General features: G+C 39.9%; 1 protein-coding gene across 2 annotated transcripts in view; it reads right to left on the bottom strand.

Annotated features, from left to right (window-relative positions):
* Positions 1 to 18726, bottom strand: part of AP2M1 (adaptor related protein complex 2 subunit mu 1) — a 237324-nt gene that overhangs the window by 115402 nt on the left and 103196 nt on the right. For both annotated transcript variants that reach the window (XM_053710328.1, XM_053710329.1), the window contains exon 5: positions 5538 to 5673. In XM_053710328.1, the coding sequence (XP_053566303.1) occupies positions 5538 to 5673 (136 nt within the window). The remainder of the gene's footprint in view (positions 1 to 5537; positions 5674 to 18726) is intronic.

The following is an 18726-nucleotide window of genomic DNA, read 5'->3' as shown; positions in this document are numbered from 1 at the left end:
TAGGCAGGATGATACTTCCAAGGAAGTGATAATGCATCCACTGCTTCCGCCTGAGGATCCCGGGATCTGGACAGATACCTGGGAAGTTTCTTGTTTAGATGAGACGCCATCAGATCTATTTCTGGAAGCTCCCACATTTGAACAATCTGAAGAAATACCTCTGGGTGAAGAGACCATTCGCCCGGATGCAACGTTTGGCGACTGAGATAATCCGCTTCCCAATTGTCTATACCTGGGATATGAACCGCAGAGATTAGACAGGAGCTGGATTCCGCCCAAACCAGAATTCGAGATACTTCTTTCATAGCCAGAGGACTGTGAGTCCCTCCTTGATGATTGATGTATGCCACAGTTGTGACATTGTCTGTCTGAAAACAAATGAACGATTCTCTCTTCAGAAGAGGCCAAGACTGAAGAGCTCTGAAAATTGCACGGAGTTCCAAAATATTGATCGGTAATCTCACCTCCTGAGATTCCCAAACCCCTTGTGCCGTCAGAGATACCCACACAGCTCCCCAACCTGTGAGACTTGCATCTGTTGAAATTACAGTCCAGGTCGGAAGAACAAAAGAAGCCCCCTGAATTAAACGATGGTGATCTGTCCACCACGTTAGAGAGTGTCGTACAATCGGTTTTAAAGATATTAATTGAGATATCTTTGTGTAATCCCTGCACCATTGATTCAGCATACAGAGTTGAAGAGGTCGCATGTGAAAACGAGCAAAGGGGATCGCGTCCGATGCAGCAGTCATAAGACCTAGAATTTCCATGCATAAGGCTACCGAAGGGAATGATTGTGACTGAAGGTTTCGACAAGCTGAAATCAATTTTAGACGTCTCTTGTCTGTCAAAGACAGAGTCATGGACACTGAATCTATCTGGAAACCCAGAAAGGTTACCCTTGTCTGAGGAATCAATGAACTTTTTAGTGAATTGATCCTCCAACCATGATCTTGAAGAAACAACACAAGTCGATTCGTATGAGATTCTGCTAAATGTAAAGACTGAGCAAGTACCAAGATATCGTCCAAATAAGGAAATACCACAATACCCTGTTCTCTGATTACAGACAGAAGGGCACCGAGAACCTTTGTAAAAATTCTTGGAGCTGTAGCTAGGCCAAACGGCAGAGCCACAAACTGGTAATGCTTGTCCAGGAAAGAGAATCTCAGGAACTGATAATGATCTGGATGAATCGGAATATGCAGATATGCATCCTGTAAATCTATTGTGGACATATAATGCCCTTGCTGAACAAAAGGCAAGATAGTCCTTACAGTTACCATTTTGAACGTTGGTATCCTTACATAACGATTCAATATTTTTAGATCCAGAACTGGTCTGAAGGAATTCTCCTTCTTTGGTACAATGAAGAGACTTGAATAAAACCCCATCCCCTGTTCCGGAACTGGAACTGGCATAATTACTCCAGCCAACTCTAGATCTGAAACACATTTCAGAAATGCTAGAGCTTTCACTGGATTTACTGGGACACGGGAAAGAAAAAATCTCTTTGCAGGAGGTCTTATCTTGAAACCAATTCTGTACCCTTCTGAAACAATGTTCCGAATCCAATGATTCTGAACAGAATTGATCCAAATTTCTTTGAAAAAACGTAACCTGCCCCCTACCAGCTGAGCTGGAATGAGGGCGCACCTTCATGTGGACTTAGAAGCTGGCTTTGCTTTTCTAGAAGGCTTGGATTTATTCCAGACTGGAGATGGTTTCCAAACTGAAACTGCTCCTGAGGATGAAGGATCAGGCTTTTGTTCTTTGTTGAAACGAAAGGAACGAAAACGATTATTAGCCCTGTTTTTACCCTTAGATTTTTTATCCTGTGGTAAAAAAGTTCCTTTCCCACCAGTAACAGTTGAGATAATAGAATCCAACTGAGAACCAAATTTGTTACCCTGGAAAGAAATGGAAAGTAGAGTTGATTTAGAAGACATATCAGCATTCCAAGTTTTAAGCCATAAAGCTCTTCTAGCTAAAATAGCTAGAGACATAAACCTGACATCAACTCTGATATCAAAAATGGCATCACAGATAAAATTATTAGCATGTTGAAGAAGAAGAATAATATTATGAGAATCATGATCTGTTACTTGTTGCGCTAAAGTTTCCAACCAAAAAGTTGAAGCTGCAGCAACATCAGCCAATGATATAGCAGGTCTAAGAAGATTACCTGAACACAGATAAGCTTTTCTTAGAAAGGATTCAATTTTCCTATCTAAAGGATCCTTAAACGAAGTACCATCCGACGTAGGAATAGTAGTACGTTTAGCAAGGGTAGAAATAGCCCCATCAACTTTAGGGATTTTGTCCCAAAATTCTAATCTGTCAGACGGCACAGGATATAATTGCTTAAAACGTTTAGAAGGAGTAAATGAATTACCCAAATTATTCCATTCTCTGGAAATTACTTCAGAAATAGCACCAGGAACAGTAAAAACTTCTGGAATAACCACAGGAGATTTAAAGACCTTATCTAAACGTTTAGATTTAGTATCAAGAGGACCAGAATCCTCAATTTCTAAAGAAATTAGTACTTCTTTAAGTAAAGAACGAATAAATTCCATTTTAAATAAATATGAAGATTTATCAGCATCAATCTCTGAGACAGAATCCTCTGAACCAGAAGAGTCATTAGAATCAGAATGATGATGTTCATTTAAAAATTCATCTGTATAAAGAGAAGTTTTAAAAGATTTTTTATGTTTACTAGAAGGAGGAATAACAGACATAGCCTTCTTGATGGATTCAGAAACAAAATCTCTTATGTTATCAGGAACATTCTGAACATTAGATGTTGATGGAACTGCAACAGGTAATGGTACATTACTAAAGGAAATATCTGCATTAACAAGTTTGTCATGACAATTAATACAAACAACAGCTGGAGGAATAGCTACCAAAAGTTTACAGCAGATACACTTAGCTTTGGTAGTTCCAGCACCAGACAGCGATTTTCCTGAAGTATCTTCTGACTCAGATGCAACGTGAGACATCTTGCAATATGTAATAGAAAAAACAACATATAAAGCAAAATTGATCAAATTCCTTAAATGACAGTTTCAGGAATGGGAAAAAATGCCAGTGAACAAGCTTCTAGCAACCAGAAGTAATAAATGAGACTTAAATAATGTGGAGACAAAAGCGACGCCCATATATTTTTTTAGCGCCAAATAAGACGCCCACATTATTTAGTGCCTAAATGCTTTTGGCGCCAAAAATGACGCCACGTCCGGAACGCCGACATTTTTTGGCGCAAAAGAACGTAAAAAATGACGCAACTTCCGGCGACACGTATGACGCCGGAAACAGAAAAGATTTTTTGCGCCAAAAAAGTCAGCGCCAAAAATGATGCAATAAAATTAAGCATTTTCAGCCCCCGCGAGCCTAACAGCCCACAGGGAAAAAAGTCAAATCTTTAAGGTAAGAAAAAAATTTGATTCAAATGCATTATCCCAAATATGAAACTGACTGTCTGAAAATAAGGAATGTTGAACATCCTGAGTCAAGGCAAATAAATGTTTGAATACATATATTTAGAACTTTATTAAAAAAGTGCCCAACCATAGCTTAGAGTGTCACAGAAAATAAGACTTACTTACCCCAGGACACTCATCTACATGTTTGTAGAAAGCCAAACCAGTACTGAAACGAAAATCAGCAGAGGTAATGGTATATTTATAAGAGTATATCGTCGATCTGAAAAGGGAGGTAAGAGATGAATCTCTACGACCGATAACAGAGAACCTATGAAATAGACCCCGTAGAAGGAGATCATTGAATTCAAACAGGCAATACTCTCCTCACATCCCTCTGAAATTCACTGCACGCTGAGAGGAAAACCGGGCTCCAACCTGCTGCGGAGCGCATATCAACGTAGAATCTAGCACAAACTTACTTCACCACCTCCATAGGAGGCAAAGTTTGTAAAACTGAATTGTGGGTGTGGTGAGGGGTGTATTTATAGGCATTTTAAGGTTTGGGAAACTTTGCCCCTCCTGGTAGGAATGTATATCCCATACGTCACTAGTTCATGGACTCTTGCTAATTACATGAAAGAAAAAAGAATCAATAATTGTTTCCTATATTTTAAATAAAATCCACATACTGAGTGTTACAAATATAAACTTCAGACTAAAACTTTACATTAACACAACTGTTTGTCCAATTTTTAAGCAGCAGAGAACAGTTTTATAATTAAACAAAACCAAAACCTGTTTGAAAAGAGGTAGAACTAGAAAGAGTTAGACTATCACTGTTGATAACATTCTGTTATTCACTCTTTCAAAAACTTTGCATTGAAATGCAAAAAATCTCAACATGTCCACATGCTTCTGGCTAAGGCTGGTTCTCTGTTTGCAGCTATATTTCCTGCAGCAGAGAAAAGGCACTACGATGGTGTTGAGGTGCTTGAGATGTATAAGTAGGGTTTTGCCAATTTCACCAAAGTGGGATATTTATCTTTGTTAGCTCTTCACCAATGTAAAGGGGTTTTCAGCTTGGCAAGGGGCCTCTCAATAAAGTAACCCTTGACTTCATTCTTACATAAAAAAATATCTTGAATATCTATATGCAATGGCAAATAACCAGCTATAATGTTAGAGGGAAATATCTAGTCCACTCTAAAAATAAAAGATATATACATATAGGTTGAATCTGGTACATATTATCACAATATATTAAAAATATAAATTAACAATAAAAAACAAATCAAACGCGCCAATGACTTTATATCAATAACAGGACAAAGCCTTACACATTTATTTTTACAGTACATATAATCAGCAATAACAAGCAATATGCTAATAATTGTGCAAACAGATAATAGTGCACATCAATTTAAATAACTCTCATCAATCTAGGGCTAGGTGTAAATAACAAGCTTGGCACTATATCATGAAAAGCATAGTTCCAAATCACCTGATTTAATATAAACAATCCAAATGATGACTCCTATTATTTCTGAGTTGCACATAAGCCAGGGGTAGTTGTTAACGTATACTGTCCTGAAAAAGTGAAAAGTAGACGTCTGTAGATGTCCTTTAGGCTAAGGACATAACCATAAAACACAATACCATGTACAGGAGTTCATTGGAGTGAAGCAGCTGGTGTTGTGCACAGACCAACTAATTGCAATCCAACTAATCGATTATGAGATTCGTTGACAACTATTTTCATAATCTATTATTATCGATTATGACGATTAGTTGTTGCAGCTCTAGTATGTATACATACATATCTCACGCTAGTTGAGGGGTGTCATGTGTTGCTCAGGACTCTGCCTTAGTTCTTAATCTTGATACACTCTAATAAATTTGGTCCATTGCTCTAATGTATACTGATTGATTTTATAATATATTTCATTTTCCTTTTAGTCAGAAAGATGTTAGGTAATATGAAATAACAGTAATGAAATACTATAATAAAAAAATAAAAAAAAAAAAAAAAAAAAAAAAAAGATAACACCCATCAGATTTTGAAGAATATTACAACCACTAAAGAAATGACCTATGCAGTGTGCTCACCTTGTGGGGACATTAACAAGTTTACACTTTCCAGAACGTCAAGAAATAATTCATTCCGGCGGTATTTGATCCCCTCACGTCTCCAACCAATCTGTCCTGTCACCTGGCTAGTGATCTGTGACTGTTCCTCCTTGGTCTATTAAGGAAAGAAAGAGAGGTTATATAAAAAAAAAGGATGTACTGGATATTTCTCACAAATTACATAAAACCATAATTATGTACAATGCTACTCTGTAGCAAATGTTACAGTGCAGAGTAATATGTTTGCACTTTAAAATAAATTATAACAAACAAAAAAAAAAAAAAAAAAAAAAAAAAGTGTCCAAAATTAGCTAAACCACCTCAAGTAGACTAAGCTCTTCGGAGCAGGGCCCTCCTCCTCCTGTACTAGATTAGTTTAGTCAGTTATGTTTTTGTATCTCATCACAAATGCTTGTCACTGTATACCACTATCAAAGTACCCAGCACTACGGAATTTTGTGGCTCTATACAAATAAATGATCATTCTGAAACAATCCAAACTACAAAAAAAATATAAAAATAAAATAAATGTTAAATCTGGGTATACACAAAAATATATGCATTTGTCTGTCCACGCAACTGCAGAGATTAAAAGCATTTATTAATAAATTAAAGGGACACTGAACCCAATTTTTTTCTTTCGCAATTCAGATAGAGCATGAAATTTTAAGAAACTTTCTAATGTACTCCTATTATCCAATTTTCTTCATTCCTTTGGTATCTTTATTTGAAATGCAAGAATGTAAGTTTAGATGCCGGCCCATTTTTGGTGAACAACCTGGGTTGTCCTTGCAAAAAATTGCTGCGTTCTGAATAAAAAAAAAAGCTTAGATGCCTTCTTTTTCAAATAAAGATAGCAAGAGAACGAAGAAAATTGAATAATAGGAGTACATTAGAAAGTTGCATGCTCTATCTGAATCATGAAAGAAGATTTTTGGGTTCAGTGTCCCTTTAAAGTTTAAAACAAAAAAGGAGCAGCTATCTATAATTCTGATTGTTCAGATTCCTTTAAAATTATAATGCTAATATCCTGACAAGAAAGAAAATTGGTTAAGATTAAAAGTAGACAAAAAAAACCTCAACATTTTGCAATCATAAAGACTAAAAAGACATAAAACACCAATACCAAGTATTGCAGAATACCAGCAATGCACCTACATCTATGCTTTCCTACCTGATGCTACAGGTCCAGCCACACAGCAGAAAAAGCAGCGACATAGGAGGCAAACGCAGGGAGAACGGACAAGCATGTCAGGAAACACGAACAAAAACAAGAGAAGTCTAGTTAGATCTAAAGGGTCAGGTAACTGTGGACAAGGTAAGAACAATTAGTACTTATGGCAAGAACAAAAGGATTACTTCTCTTTCCATTTGTGATCACTAGAAAAAATGGTTTTGACAGCCCATACTGTTAGATTGCAAACATTAACCCATAGACATACAGCTCAATATGCCTCAGCCATATTACTTGGTCTTTAACCCCTTAATGACCACAGCACTTTTCCATTTTCTGTCAGTTTGGGACCAAGGATATTTTTAAATTTTTGTGGTGTTTGTGTTTAGCTGTAATTTTCCTCTTACTTATTTACTGTACCCACACATTATATACCTTTTTCTCGCCATTAAATGGACTTTCTAGAGATACCATTATTATTATTATTTATATATTATATATATATATATATATATATATATATATATATATATATATATATATATATATATATATATATATATATGTATATATGATGAAAATAATAAAATATGAGAAAAAAATGGAAAAAACACACACTTTTTCTAACTTTGACCCCCAAAATCTGTTACACATCTACAACCACAAAAAAACACCCATGCTAAATAGTTTCTAAATTTTGTCCCGAGTTTAGAAATACCCAATGTTTACATGTTCTTTGCTTTTTTTGCAAGTTATAGGGCCATAAATACAAGTAGCACTTTGCTATTTCAAAACCAGTTTTTTTTTCAAAATTAGAGCTAGTTACATTAGAACACTAATATCTTTCAGGAATCCCTGAATATCCATTGACATGTATATATTTTTTTTAGTAGACATCCCAAAGTATTGATCTAGGCCAATTTTGGTATATTTCATGCCACCATTTCACCGCCAAATGCGATCAAATACAAAAAATAGTTCAAAAGTTTGTGAAAAAGTGGTTTCTCTCTGAAATTATTTACAAACAGCTTGTGCAATTATGGCATAAATGGTTGTACATTTTTCTCTGGGATCCCCTTTGTTCAGAAATAGACATATATGGCTTCGGCGTTGCTTTTTGGTAATTAGAAGGCCGCTAAATGCCACTGTGCACCACATTTGTATTATGCCCAGCAGTGAAGGGGTTAATTAGGAAGCATGTAGGGAGCTTTTTGGGGTAATTTTAGCTTTAGTGTAGTAGACAACCCCAAGTATTGATCTAGGCTCATTTTGGTATATTTCATGCCACCATTTCACTGCCGAATGCGATCAAATTAAAAAAAAAAAAAACTTTAAATTTTTCACAATTTTAGGTTTCTCAATGAAATCATTTACAAACAGCTTGTGCAATTATGGCACAAATGGTTGTAAATGCTTCTCTGGGATCCCCTTTGTTCAGAAATAGCAGACATATATGGCTTTGGCGTTGCTTTTTGGTACTTAGGCCGCTAAATGCCGCTGCGCATCACACGTGTATTATGGCTAGCAGTGAAGGGGTTAATTATGTAGCTTGTAGGGAGCTTGCAGGGTTAATTTTAGCTTTAGTGTAGAGCTCAGCCTCCCACCTGAAACATCAGACCCCTTGATCCTTCCCAAACAGCTCTCTTCCCTCCCCCACACCACAATTGTCCCCGCCATCTTTAGTACTGGCAGCAACTCTGCCAGTACTAAAATAAAAGGTATATTTAGGCTTTTTTTTTTTTAAAGCATATTTACATATGCTGATGTGTAGGATCCCCCCTTAGCCCCCAACCTGACTGATCCCCCACCAAACAGCTCTCTAACCCTCCCCCTCTGCCTTAATGGGCGCCATCTTGGGTACTGGCAGCTGTCTGCCAGTACCCAGTTTAGAATAAAATTGTAGTTTTTTTTAAAAAATGTTCCCATTTTCTGTAGAGTAGCTCCCCCCCACACCAAAGACCAACCCCCCACCCCCTCCTAGATACCTAAAAACATTAAAATACCCCTTTCTCCCACTTATACAAACAAAAAACTTTTCTGTAGTGTAGCGGTTCCCACCTGCTCCCGTCCACGCGCCCGCCCGCCGCCCCCATCGGCCACGCCCTCTACATTACCCGGCCCATCGATGGCCGCACACCCGCCTCCCAAGTCAGCTCCCACCCACCAACGATACCGGCCATCGATGTCCGGTGCAGAGAGGGCCACAGAGTGGCTCTCTCTGCATCGGATGGCCCAGGGGTGTTATTGCAGGATGCCTCGATATCGAGGCATCCTGCAATAACCACACATTTATCAGGTAAACAAATTGTTTTCTCTTTAAGACAGTGAGTCCACGGACCATCATCAATTATTGTTGGGAATCAATACCCAAGCTAGAGGACACAAATAAGGGAGGGACAAGACAGGTAACCTAAACAGAAGGCACCACTGCTTGAAGAACCTATATCCCAAAAGAAGCCTCAGCCAAAGAAAAAGTATCAAATTTAGAAAAAAGGATGCAGAGTGGACCAAGTTGCAGCTTTGCAAATCTGCTCCACAGATTTGCAAGAAAGAAGAAAGAAAGAAGCAGCCGTAGCTTTCTCACTGTTGCGTTTCCCAGAAAAACAAAGCAGAAGACAGTCGCCTGCAAGTAGAATTTCCGTGCACGCACAACATCTAGGTTGTGCAGCAAATGCTCCTTATGAGGAGGATTAGGACACAAAAGAGGAACAACGATTTCCTGATTAAAATTCTTGTCCGAAACAACTTTAGGAAGGAAACCTAACTTAGTACGAAGAACCACCTTATCAGCATGAAAGATAAGGGGAATCACACTAATGCCGAGAGTTCTGAGACTCTCTGAGCAGTAGAAATAGCAACAAGAAACAAAACCTTCCAAGATAACCACTTAATATCTAAGGAATGCATAGGATCAAACTGAGCCTGCCGTAAAACTAAGAACAAGGTTAAGACTCCATGGAGGAGTAACAGGTTTAAACATAGGCCTGGTTCTGACCAAGGCCTGACAAAAAGACTGCACGTCTGGTATGTCCGCCAGACGTTTATGCAACAAAATAGACAACACAGAGATCTGACCATTCAGAGTACTTGCAGACAAACCCTTCTCCAGACCTTCCTGGAGAAAGGACAAAATCCTAGGAATCTTGACTACTCCAAGAGTAACCTCTGGATTCACACCAATACAGATATTTATGCCATATCTTATGGTAAATATTTCTCGTCACAGGCTTGCAAGCCTGGATCAAAAAATAAAATCAAGCGTTCAATCTCCAAGCAGTCAGCTTCAGAGAAACGAGATTTGGATAAAGGAAGGGACCCTGAAGTAGAAGGTCCTTCCTCAGAGGTAGTCTCCAAGGTAGAAGATATGACATTTCCACTAGGTCTGCATACCAGATCCTGCAAGGCCACGCCAGTGCTATGAGAATCACTGACGCCCTCTCCTGCTTGATCCGAGCAATGACTCGTGGAAGGAGAGCGAACGGAGGAAACGGGTATGCCATCTATCAGAACGGCCTGTGGATCCCTTGACCTTGAACCGTACCTCGGGAGCTTGGCAGTCTGCCGAGATGCCATGAGATCCAGTCGCCCCCATTTAAGGGTCAAGCTGGAAAACACCTCCGGATGGAGTTCCCACTCCCCGGGATGAAGTCTGTCTGCTCAGAAAATCCGTGTCCCAATTGTCCACTCCTGGAATGTGGATCGCAGATAAACAGATATTGGCCTGCGCCCACTGAATAATTCGAGCCACTTCGGTCAAAAGACTGCACCTGAACAGGAACGTCGCCCAGATAGAGCGCCACTGCCATGCCCCGAGACCAGACCACCGCCAGTAGAGCCCCCAGAATCTTTGAAAAAATTCTGGGAGCTGTGGCAAGACCAAACGGAAGAGCTACAAACTGAAAGGGATTGTCCAAGAAGGCAAATCTCAGAAGTTTGTGATGATTTCTGTGAATGGGAACATGAAGGTACGCATCCTTTAGGTCTATGGTTGTCATGAACGGACCCTCTTGGACCAAGGGAAGAATAGAACGTATAGTTTCCATCTTGAAGGACGGTACTCTGAGTAACTTGTTTAGACATTTCAGGTCTAAAATTGGTCTGAAAGTTACCTCTTTCTTGGGAACCACAAACAGATTGGAGTAGAATCCCAGACCCTGATTTATAACTTGTACCCGTGGGATACAATGTCCACCGAGAAAGGGTCGAGGGCAGACCCTTCATGCGGACTTGGAATCAGCCATGGGTTTCTTAAAATGCTTTCCCTTCTTCCAAGACTGATTGGGTTTCCAAGAAGGCTTGGACTGTTCCTGCTTGGAAGAGGGAGGGGAAGGTTTACCTCTAAAGTTTCGAAAGGAACGAAAATTACTCTGATGTCCTTTCTGCTTATTCCTCTTATCCTGTAGAAGAAAGTATCCCTTTCCACCTGTAATATCTGAAATTATGTCAGCCAAGCCAGGTGCAAACAAGGTCTTACCCTTGTAGGTGGGGGTGGGGGGGGGGGGGGAATAGCCAAAAGCTTTGACTTAGATGAAACATCCGCAGACCAGGATTTCAACCACAAGGCTCTGTGAGCTAGCACAGCAAAACCAGACATTTTTGCTCCCAACTTGATAACTTAAATAGCAAATATATTTATTTTTACACTTTTATTTAACAAATATGCTTGAAACAGACGTTACCAGGGGGGGAATAAAGTAAATCCACGGTTAAGCAACCTCTGGACCAATTGTACATTTACAGAATCTAGAGATCCCCACCGGTAATTGGACAAGTAAAATAGGGATGTGTTATAGAAGGCTAAAAAAGAATGGGATAAGTCACTTCCATACTTCAAAAAAATAATAGCCAAATTCTATAGCATCCAAGTTTAAAAATAAGGGCTAGTGGACTGGGTGTTGCGTGTCAAATCAGTAAGTCATACAGGGTAGGGAAGTTAGCATAAGGGTGATTCCATACACACAGGGTAGGTACTTAGGACAAGCATACAAATGTACAAGCTATGCGCTCAAAGGCGTCCTCCTGCCTGCGTACTGCTCTGATTAAACAGAGTCAGCCGATTTCAGGCTAAAATCCCTTTCAGATAGAGCTTTGGTGGGCGTGGCCTTGGGTGGAATAAGCGTGCGAGCTAGTCACATACCCAAAATAGCAGTAGAGGTTTTTTCAAAATTCTCTAACTGTATACCGCTGTAACCTTATATTTATATTGCTATAGTTTTCTCACTCCAACTGCTACTATAGGAGGGTTGTTATAATATTTATAACTGTCATCTAAGAATAAGCTTAATTGCCTAGTTACAAACAGCTACATTTCTGTTAAGCTCTATACGCCATTACGCTATAAGCTACATAGTAACCTTTGATGTTGAATTGAATGTATCGGTTTGAACTTAACTGAGAGAAATTTATGGTGACATTTTGTATTGAATATAATACATCCAGAGCGCATATGAGAATGAATTGTGTGTATGTGAACTAGCTCTATCTGAAAGGGATTTTAGCCAGAAATCGTCTGACTCTGTTTAATCAGAGCAGTACGCAGGCAGGAGGACGCCTTTGAGCGCATAGCTTGTACATTTGTATGCTTGTCCTAAGTACCTACCCTGTGTGTATGGAATCACCCTTATGCTAACTTCCCTACCCTGTATGACTTACTGATTTGACATGCAACACCCAGTCCACTAGCCCTTATTTTTAAACTTGGATGCTATCGAATTTGGCTATTATTTATTTGAAGTATGGAAGTGACTTATCCCATTCTTTTTTAGCCTTCTATAACACATCCCTATTTTACTTGTCCAATTACCGGTGGGGATCTCTAGATTCTGTAAATTTACAATTGGTCCAGAGGTTGCTTAACCGTGGATTTACTTTATTCCCCCCCTGGTAACGTCTGTTTCAAGCATATTTGTTAAATAAAAGTGTAAAAATAAATATATTTGCTATTTGATTTAACTAGTGTATAATTCTACACTTGACTTCAATGTCACAAACCCCCTTAGGTTCCCTAACCTTACCAACTTGATAACTTGTAAGGAAGCATCCGTGATAAAGGAATTGGCTAACTTAAGCGCCTTGATCCTGTCCTGGATCTCCTCTAGAGGAGTATCTGTCTGAATAGAATCAGACAAGGCATCAAACCACTAGGCTCCCGCATTGGTGACAGTGGCAATACACACCGCAGGCTGCCATTGGAGACCCTGGTGAACGTACATCTTTTAAGGATCCAATGGAAAAGAAGTTGGAGGCCTTGCTAAAGAACAGCTATCCTCTGAGAATAGTGGTTTTCTCTTGGCCAAAGTGGAAATCGCTCCTTCCACCTTAGGAACAGTCTGCCATGACTCCTTAATGGAGTCAGCTACTGGAAACATTTTCTTGACATTGGAGATGGAGAAAAAGGAATTCCAGGTCTCTCCCACTCCAGTGCAATATTCTCTGTAGCACGGTCTGGTACAGGGAATACCTCCAACGTGGAAGGAACATTAAAGTACTTGTTTAGTTTACTAGACTTCTTAGGGTTGACTACAACAGTCTATCGAGTCGTCCAAAGTAGCCAAAACCTCCTTAAAGGGACACTGAACCTAAATTTTTTCTTTCATGATTCAGATAGAGAATGCAATTTTAAGCAACTTTCTAATTTACTCCTATTATCAATTTTTCTTCATTCTTTTGGTATCTTTACTTGAAATGCAAGAATGCAAGTTTAGATGCCGGCCCATTTTTGGTGAACTTGGGTTGTTCTTGCTGATTGGTAGATACATTCATCCACCCATAAAGACGTGCTGCCCAGAGGTCTGAACCAAAAAACTAAACTTAGATGCCTTCTTTTTCAAATAAAGATAGCAAAAAAATGAAGAAAAATGAATAGGAGTAAATTAGAAAGTTGCTTAAAATTGCATGCCCTATCTGAATCACAAAAGAGCAAATTTGGGTTCAATGTCCCTTTAAGTAACATAAGGAGGTGTTCCAGCTTAAACCTGAAGGATACAACTTCAGCATCAGGAGAAGGAATTATACTGTCCGAGTCTGAGATTTCACCCTCAGATGCTACCAAAGTGTCTCAGACTTTTGAGAAAGAGCACCCTGGTTAGCCACAACCGGATCAAAAACCTTACTAACTGACTCTTTAAATTTCCTCTTGTGCTTTCCCTGAAGCATGGGAAAAGCAGACAGCGCCTCAGACACCGCAGAGGATACTTGGGCAGCAACATCTTGCAAAGAAACTCCTACCGGAGCGTGAGGAAACGCAGGGCACTGCATGTGGACACGAAAATGATTGGGACGCTTGAGGAGAAAGCTGTGGCATATCTGATACAGGAGACACCTGAACAGCAACCGCCTTAGCTTACGATGGTTCAGGATCAAAAAGTCTATCCCTGTAACAAATTTGGGTTGTGTCCCTTAGATGGCCGCCTCTTATCTTAGTGCATTTTGACAGTTTTTTTTTTACACATCTGCCTGGGTGCAAACATGCGATGGATACTCCTGGAAAAAACTGATGCACTCTCAGGTCTTTTTAGTGAAGAAAAAATCTTTAATGTAACGTTTTCAGGGACTTCCTCCCCGTCATCAGCATAAGTTTTGTGTCAAACAAGCAAACATTTAAATCAAAACATGTGATTTTAAACAATTTCAAATACCTGTGTTGAAATCAGTGAGCTGGCGCCTAAACAGTGCATTTGGAGCGCATCTCCTGCGTTCCACTGTGTGCATACCGGAACTAACTACACTTCCTGTGTTTCCGGCAATTGGTGTCAATAACTAGAATAATAAAATTGCAACATAAAACTGTGCTTCAATATAAAATTAGTATGCAATACATATCGTGAAAGAACTTAAGTGTACCATTCTTGGTTGTGACATTAATGTGCTTTAAATTGTGATATCACTAAATCTGCTAAATGCTATTCTGTGTCCCTCTGTTCTTATTACAAAGCTAACGCGCAACACTTTTTTCGTTTCTTTATGCTACTCGCATATCTCTATCTGCAAGCATTTAGACTTGCTATTAGAGTATCTCTTTTGCCCAAGAAGTTTGTAATATTTATTGTCTTGCTGAGCGTCTGATTTGTTTGTCTGTGCTGCTATGGTAACCGGCTACTGCCAGATCTACTTGGCGCACTGGTCTATGGTAGTATTTGCACTCTAAAGACCGCTATAACAGAAAAGTTTTCCCCAATAGCAGGGGTTGGACCAACGTCCTCAAGTAGTAAATGACATGATTATTGCTGCTACTGTATGTGTGTATATTACACCAACATTAGCCACTAGAAGCAACTCGGGCACAATAAAGGTGAACCATAAAACTAAGACTTAAACACATTGAGAGGGGCATAAGGGAAAATAAAAATAAAAACGAACAACATAAATGCACAACTAAAAAAATTCAAACCAGTATTTAACAATATTTCATATATCTATGGTTTACACTACATGTATACCCCATAGTCTGGTGGACTTAGTCAAATGTCCGCAATGAAAAAATGTGCTATTAGCACTCAGTACTGTCTCTGTACTTCCTATTATCCGTGGTGGTCAACTGACTTGCTGTACCTGCATGCAAGTCTGCATATAGAATAGATCCCAGTCTCAGTTGTATGTCCATCCATGTTAGCTCTCAATGAGGCCTTTTGTTGGGTTTCATCTTCCCTTAGTTACATCTTTCTTTGGTAGGTTTGTCCTTTCTGTACGTCATTCCCAATCACTCGTATCCGCTCATCGTTTTAATAAGATGTTGTTTTATTTCATTCCTCTGTTATTTAGGGTATAGGTATATAGGACTGTAGGGCTACTTATTTAAATAGAGTCTGCAGAGTCTTTTTTTGTGGGTAAATGGCTAAATAGGGGGCACTGAGCTATAAGTTGGAGGGAATCACTCCCGTGTCCCCCTCCACTATAAATGTGCTGTATATGTTGGATAATCTACCCCAAGAGGGGCCTGATTCACTACAGAGCTACAAAAGGTTCCTAGAGCCTCCAGCCGTACCCTAGTTTGTTGCTCCCCTCTATATAAGTGCCTTAAAGTCTGGAGGAAAATTTAAACCTCCTGGGGCTATGGTGCCCAACCTATATATCCATTCTGCCTATCGCCTTAAGAGGGCTTTGTTGCGATCTCCTCCACTATCTAAAGGGGAATGTGATCAATCAGAATGTACCTTATAGTGGATACTTGGTGTGCCATCCGTGCACAATGTCTAGCTACTGGTTGGTCGGATTCTCCCTGGGACAACGCTACTCGTATGGCTCGTCTATGATTCGCCATCCTCTCACGTAGTGTGCCACTCGTTTTGCCGACATAGAATCATGCACATGGGCAGTACAGCAGGTATACCACAAATGTGGCGTTACAAGACAGAGTGTTTGATGGCGTATATTTTATTTGTATGTGGGTGATGGAAATTCTTTGTTGCTACCAAGCCATTGCATGTACTACACCCCAGGCATTTGTATGAGCCTTTAATGTTGATACAAGCTGTTTGTATGTAACTATGTTTTGGGTCTGTCCGTACCAGAGCATCTCTGAGGTTGGTGCCCCTTCGATAGGCTATCATGGGTGTTAGGTTTTTTGTGAATGTTAATTTGGTATCTGTTTCAACCACTGGCCAGTGCTCCTTTATTATGCCCGCATCCGTAGTACTGGGTGAGAAGGTTGTGGCCATGATCAATCTGTTTTTCTCTATTGGCTTTTCCTTGTGGATGAGGCTATGCTGTGTATGAGGTAGGATTTCTCTTAACATGTTATCCACTACCTGTTTCTTATAGCCCCTCTGCAGGAACTTATCCCTCATATATTGCAGTTGTGAGACCCCTGTTGCTGTGTTGGAGTTGTTACGCATGACCCCGGTCATCTGGGATTTAACGATGCCTTTTAGTAAAGCTGGTGGGTGGCAGCTAGTGGCATCCAAGATAGAATTTCTGTCAGTAGGTTTACTATAGAGCGTGGTTCCTAGAGAGTTCCCTTGTATGAAAATACTAAGGTCAAGAAATTGTATTTATGTATCATGGTGTGTCATTTTAAACCTCACTGGGGTAGGGGTATTGTTCCAATACTCAAACCAGTCTAGAAGCCTTTGTCGCCCCCCTCTCCAGACCATGAACACATAGTCGATGTATCTTGCATAGAATACTATAGAGGACGTGTCTGTATTCCACAGGAATTGATTTTCGAATTCGGACATGTAGATATTGGCATACGATGGGGCCATATTAGACCCCATCGCCGTGCCTGTGAGTTGTAAGTAGAACAATTTCTCGAACCGGAAATAATTCCTGGTAAGACAGAATTCCATCAATATCATTAGAAAGTTAATGGGTGGTCCCTCATACTGCTCACTGTCAATGAGGTGTCCTGTGGTAGCCGTCAGACCAGCGTCATGAGGGATAATGGTGTAGAGGCGGGCAGGGAGGCAGGTACAGACCCACACGCCAAAACAGGCGGAGGATATAATAGTTAACCTTAGTAAGCATGTCCTCACAATGGCTGAACGTACTATCCTTAACAAAGGCTTATCGTTTGTACCAAGCCATAATATGGCAGAGTTAGATCTCAAATTAGATCTGTACAAATTAAATCGCACCCTGAAAATTAAAGAACATTTTCAACATATTCTACAAAGGGTGGAATCCATAAGCCCAATACAAAAGTGTAAGAAACCTAGTACCTTTGAGCCCCAAAACAGCAGCGCTAGCACTAAGACCTATATGAGACTAGTCACACAGGACATGGAACATCAAAGAAATAACAAGTTATGGAAACATAACCTCACACAGACAGAGGACAGCAATCAAATCTTTACAAGATGATCATACTTTAATCATCCGCCCGGCCGATAAAGGCGGGGCCATAGTCATTATGAACTATGATGATTATAGAGAAGACATTTTAACACAGTTAGCTGATAACAATACCTACAAAGTGTTACACAATGACCCCACAGCTAAATTCAAAAATGAACTAGATAAGATCTTGAAACTAGGTTTCGAACAGGGACACCTCACTGAACAACTTTATGAGTATTGTACTACCACATATCCTAAAATTCCTATCCTATACACTACTCCCAAAATACACAAAACACTGGACCGCCCACCTGGGCGCCCGATAGTGTCAGCAATACAGTCAGTCACACAGCCCGTGGCACAGGTCATTGACATCCTCTTACAACCTATTGTAAAGAAGACTAGATCCTATATATCTGACACTAGTGATTTGATCAGGAAAATGGGGGATGTGGTCGTGGAGACTGGTGACATCCTGGTTACCCTGGATGTCAACAGTCTCTACACCATTATCCCTCATGACGCTGGTCTGACGGCTACCACAGGACACCTCATTGACAGTGAGCAGTATGAGGGACCACCCATTAACTTTCTAATGATATTGATGGAATTCTGTCTTACCAGGAATTATTTCCGGTTCGAGAAATTGTTTTACTTACAACTCACAGGCACAGCGATGGGGTCTAATATGGCCCCATCGTATGCCAATATCTACATGTCCGAATTCGAAAATCAATTCCTGTGAAATAGACACATCCTCGATAGTATTCTATGCAAGATACATCGACGATGTGTTCATGGTCTGGAGAGGGGGGCGACAAAGGCTTCTAGACTGGTTTGAGTATTGGAACAATACCCCTACCCCAGTGAGGTTTAAAATGACACACCATGATACAGAAATACAATTTCTTGACCTTAGTATTTTCATACAAGGGAACTCTCTAGGAACAACGCTCTATAGTAAACCTACTGACAGAAATTCTATCTTGGATGCCACTAGCTGCCACCCACCAGCTTTATTAAAAGGCATCGCTAAATCCCAGATGACCAGGGTCATGCGTAACAACTCCAACACAGCAACAGGGGTCTCACAACTGCAATATATGAGGGATAAGTTCCTGCAGAGGGGCTATAAGAAACAGGTAGTGGATAACATGTTAAGAGAAATCCTACCTCATACACAGCATAGCCTCAGCCACAAGGAAAAGCCAATAGAGA

This window comes from Bombina bombina, chromosome 4 (genome assembly GCF_027579735.1).
Source record: "Bombina bombina isolate aBomBom1 chromosome 4, aBomBom1.pri, whole genome shotgun sequence".
NCBI classification, from domain to species: Eukaryota; Metazoa; Chordata; class Amphibia; order Anura; family Bombinatoridae; genus Bombina; species Bombina bombina.
This window is presented reverse-complemented; position numbering and strand designations above follow the sequence as displayed.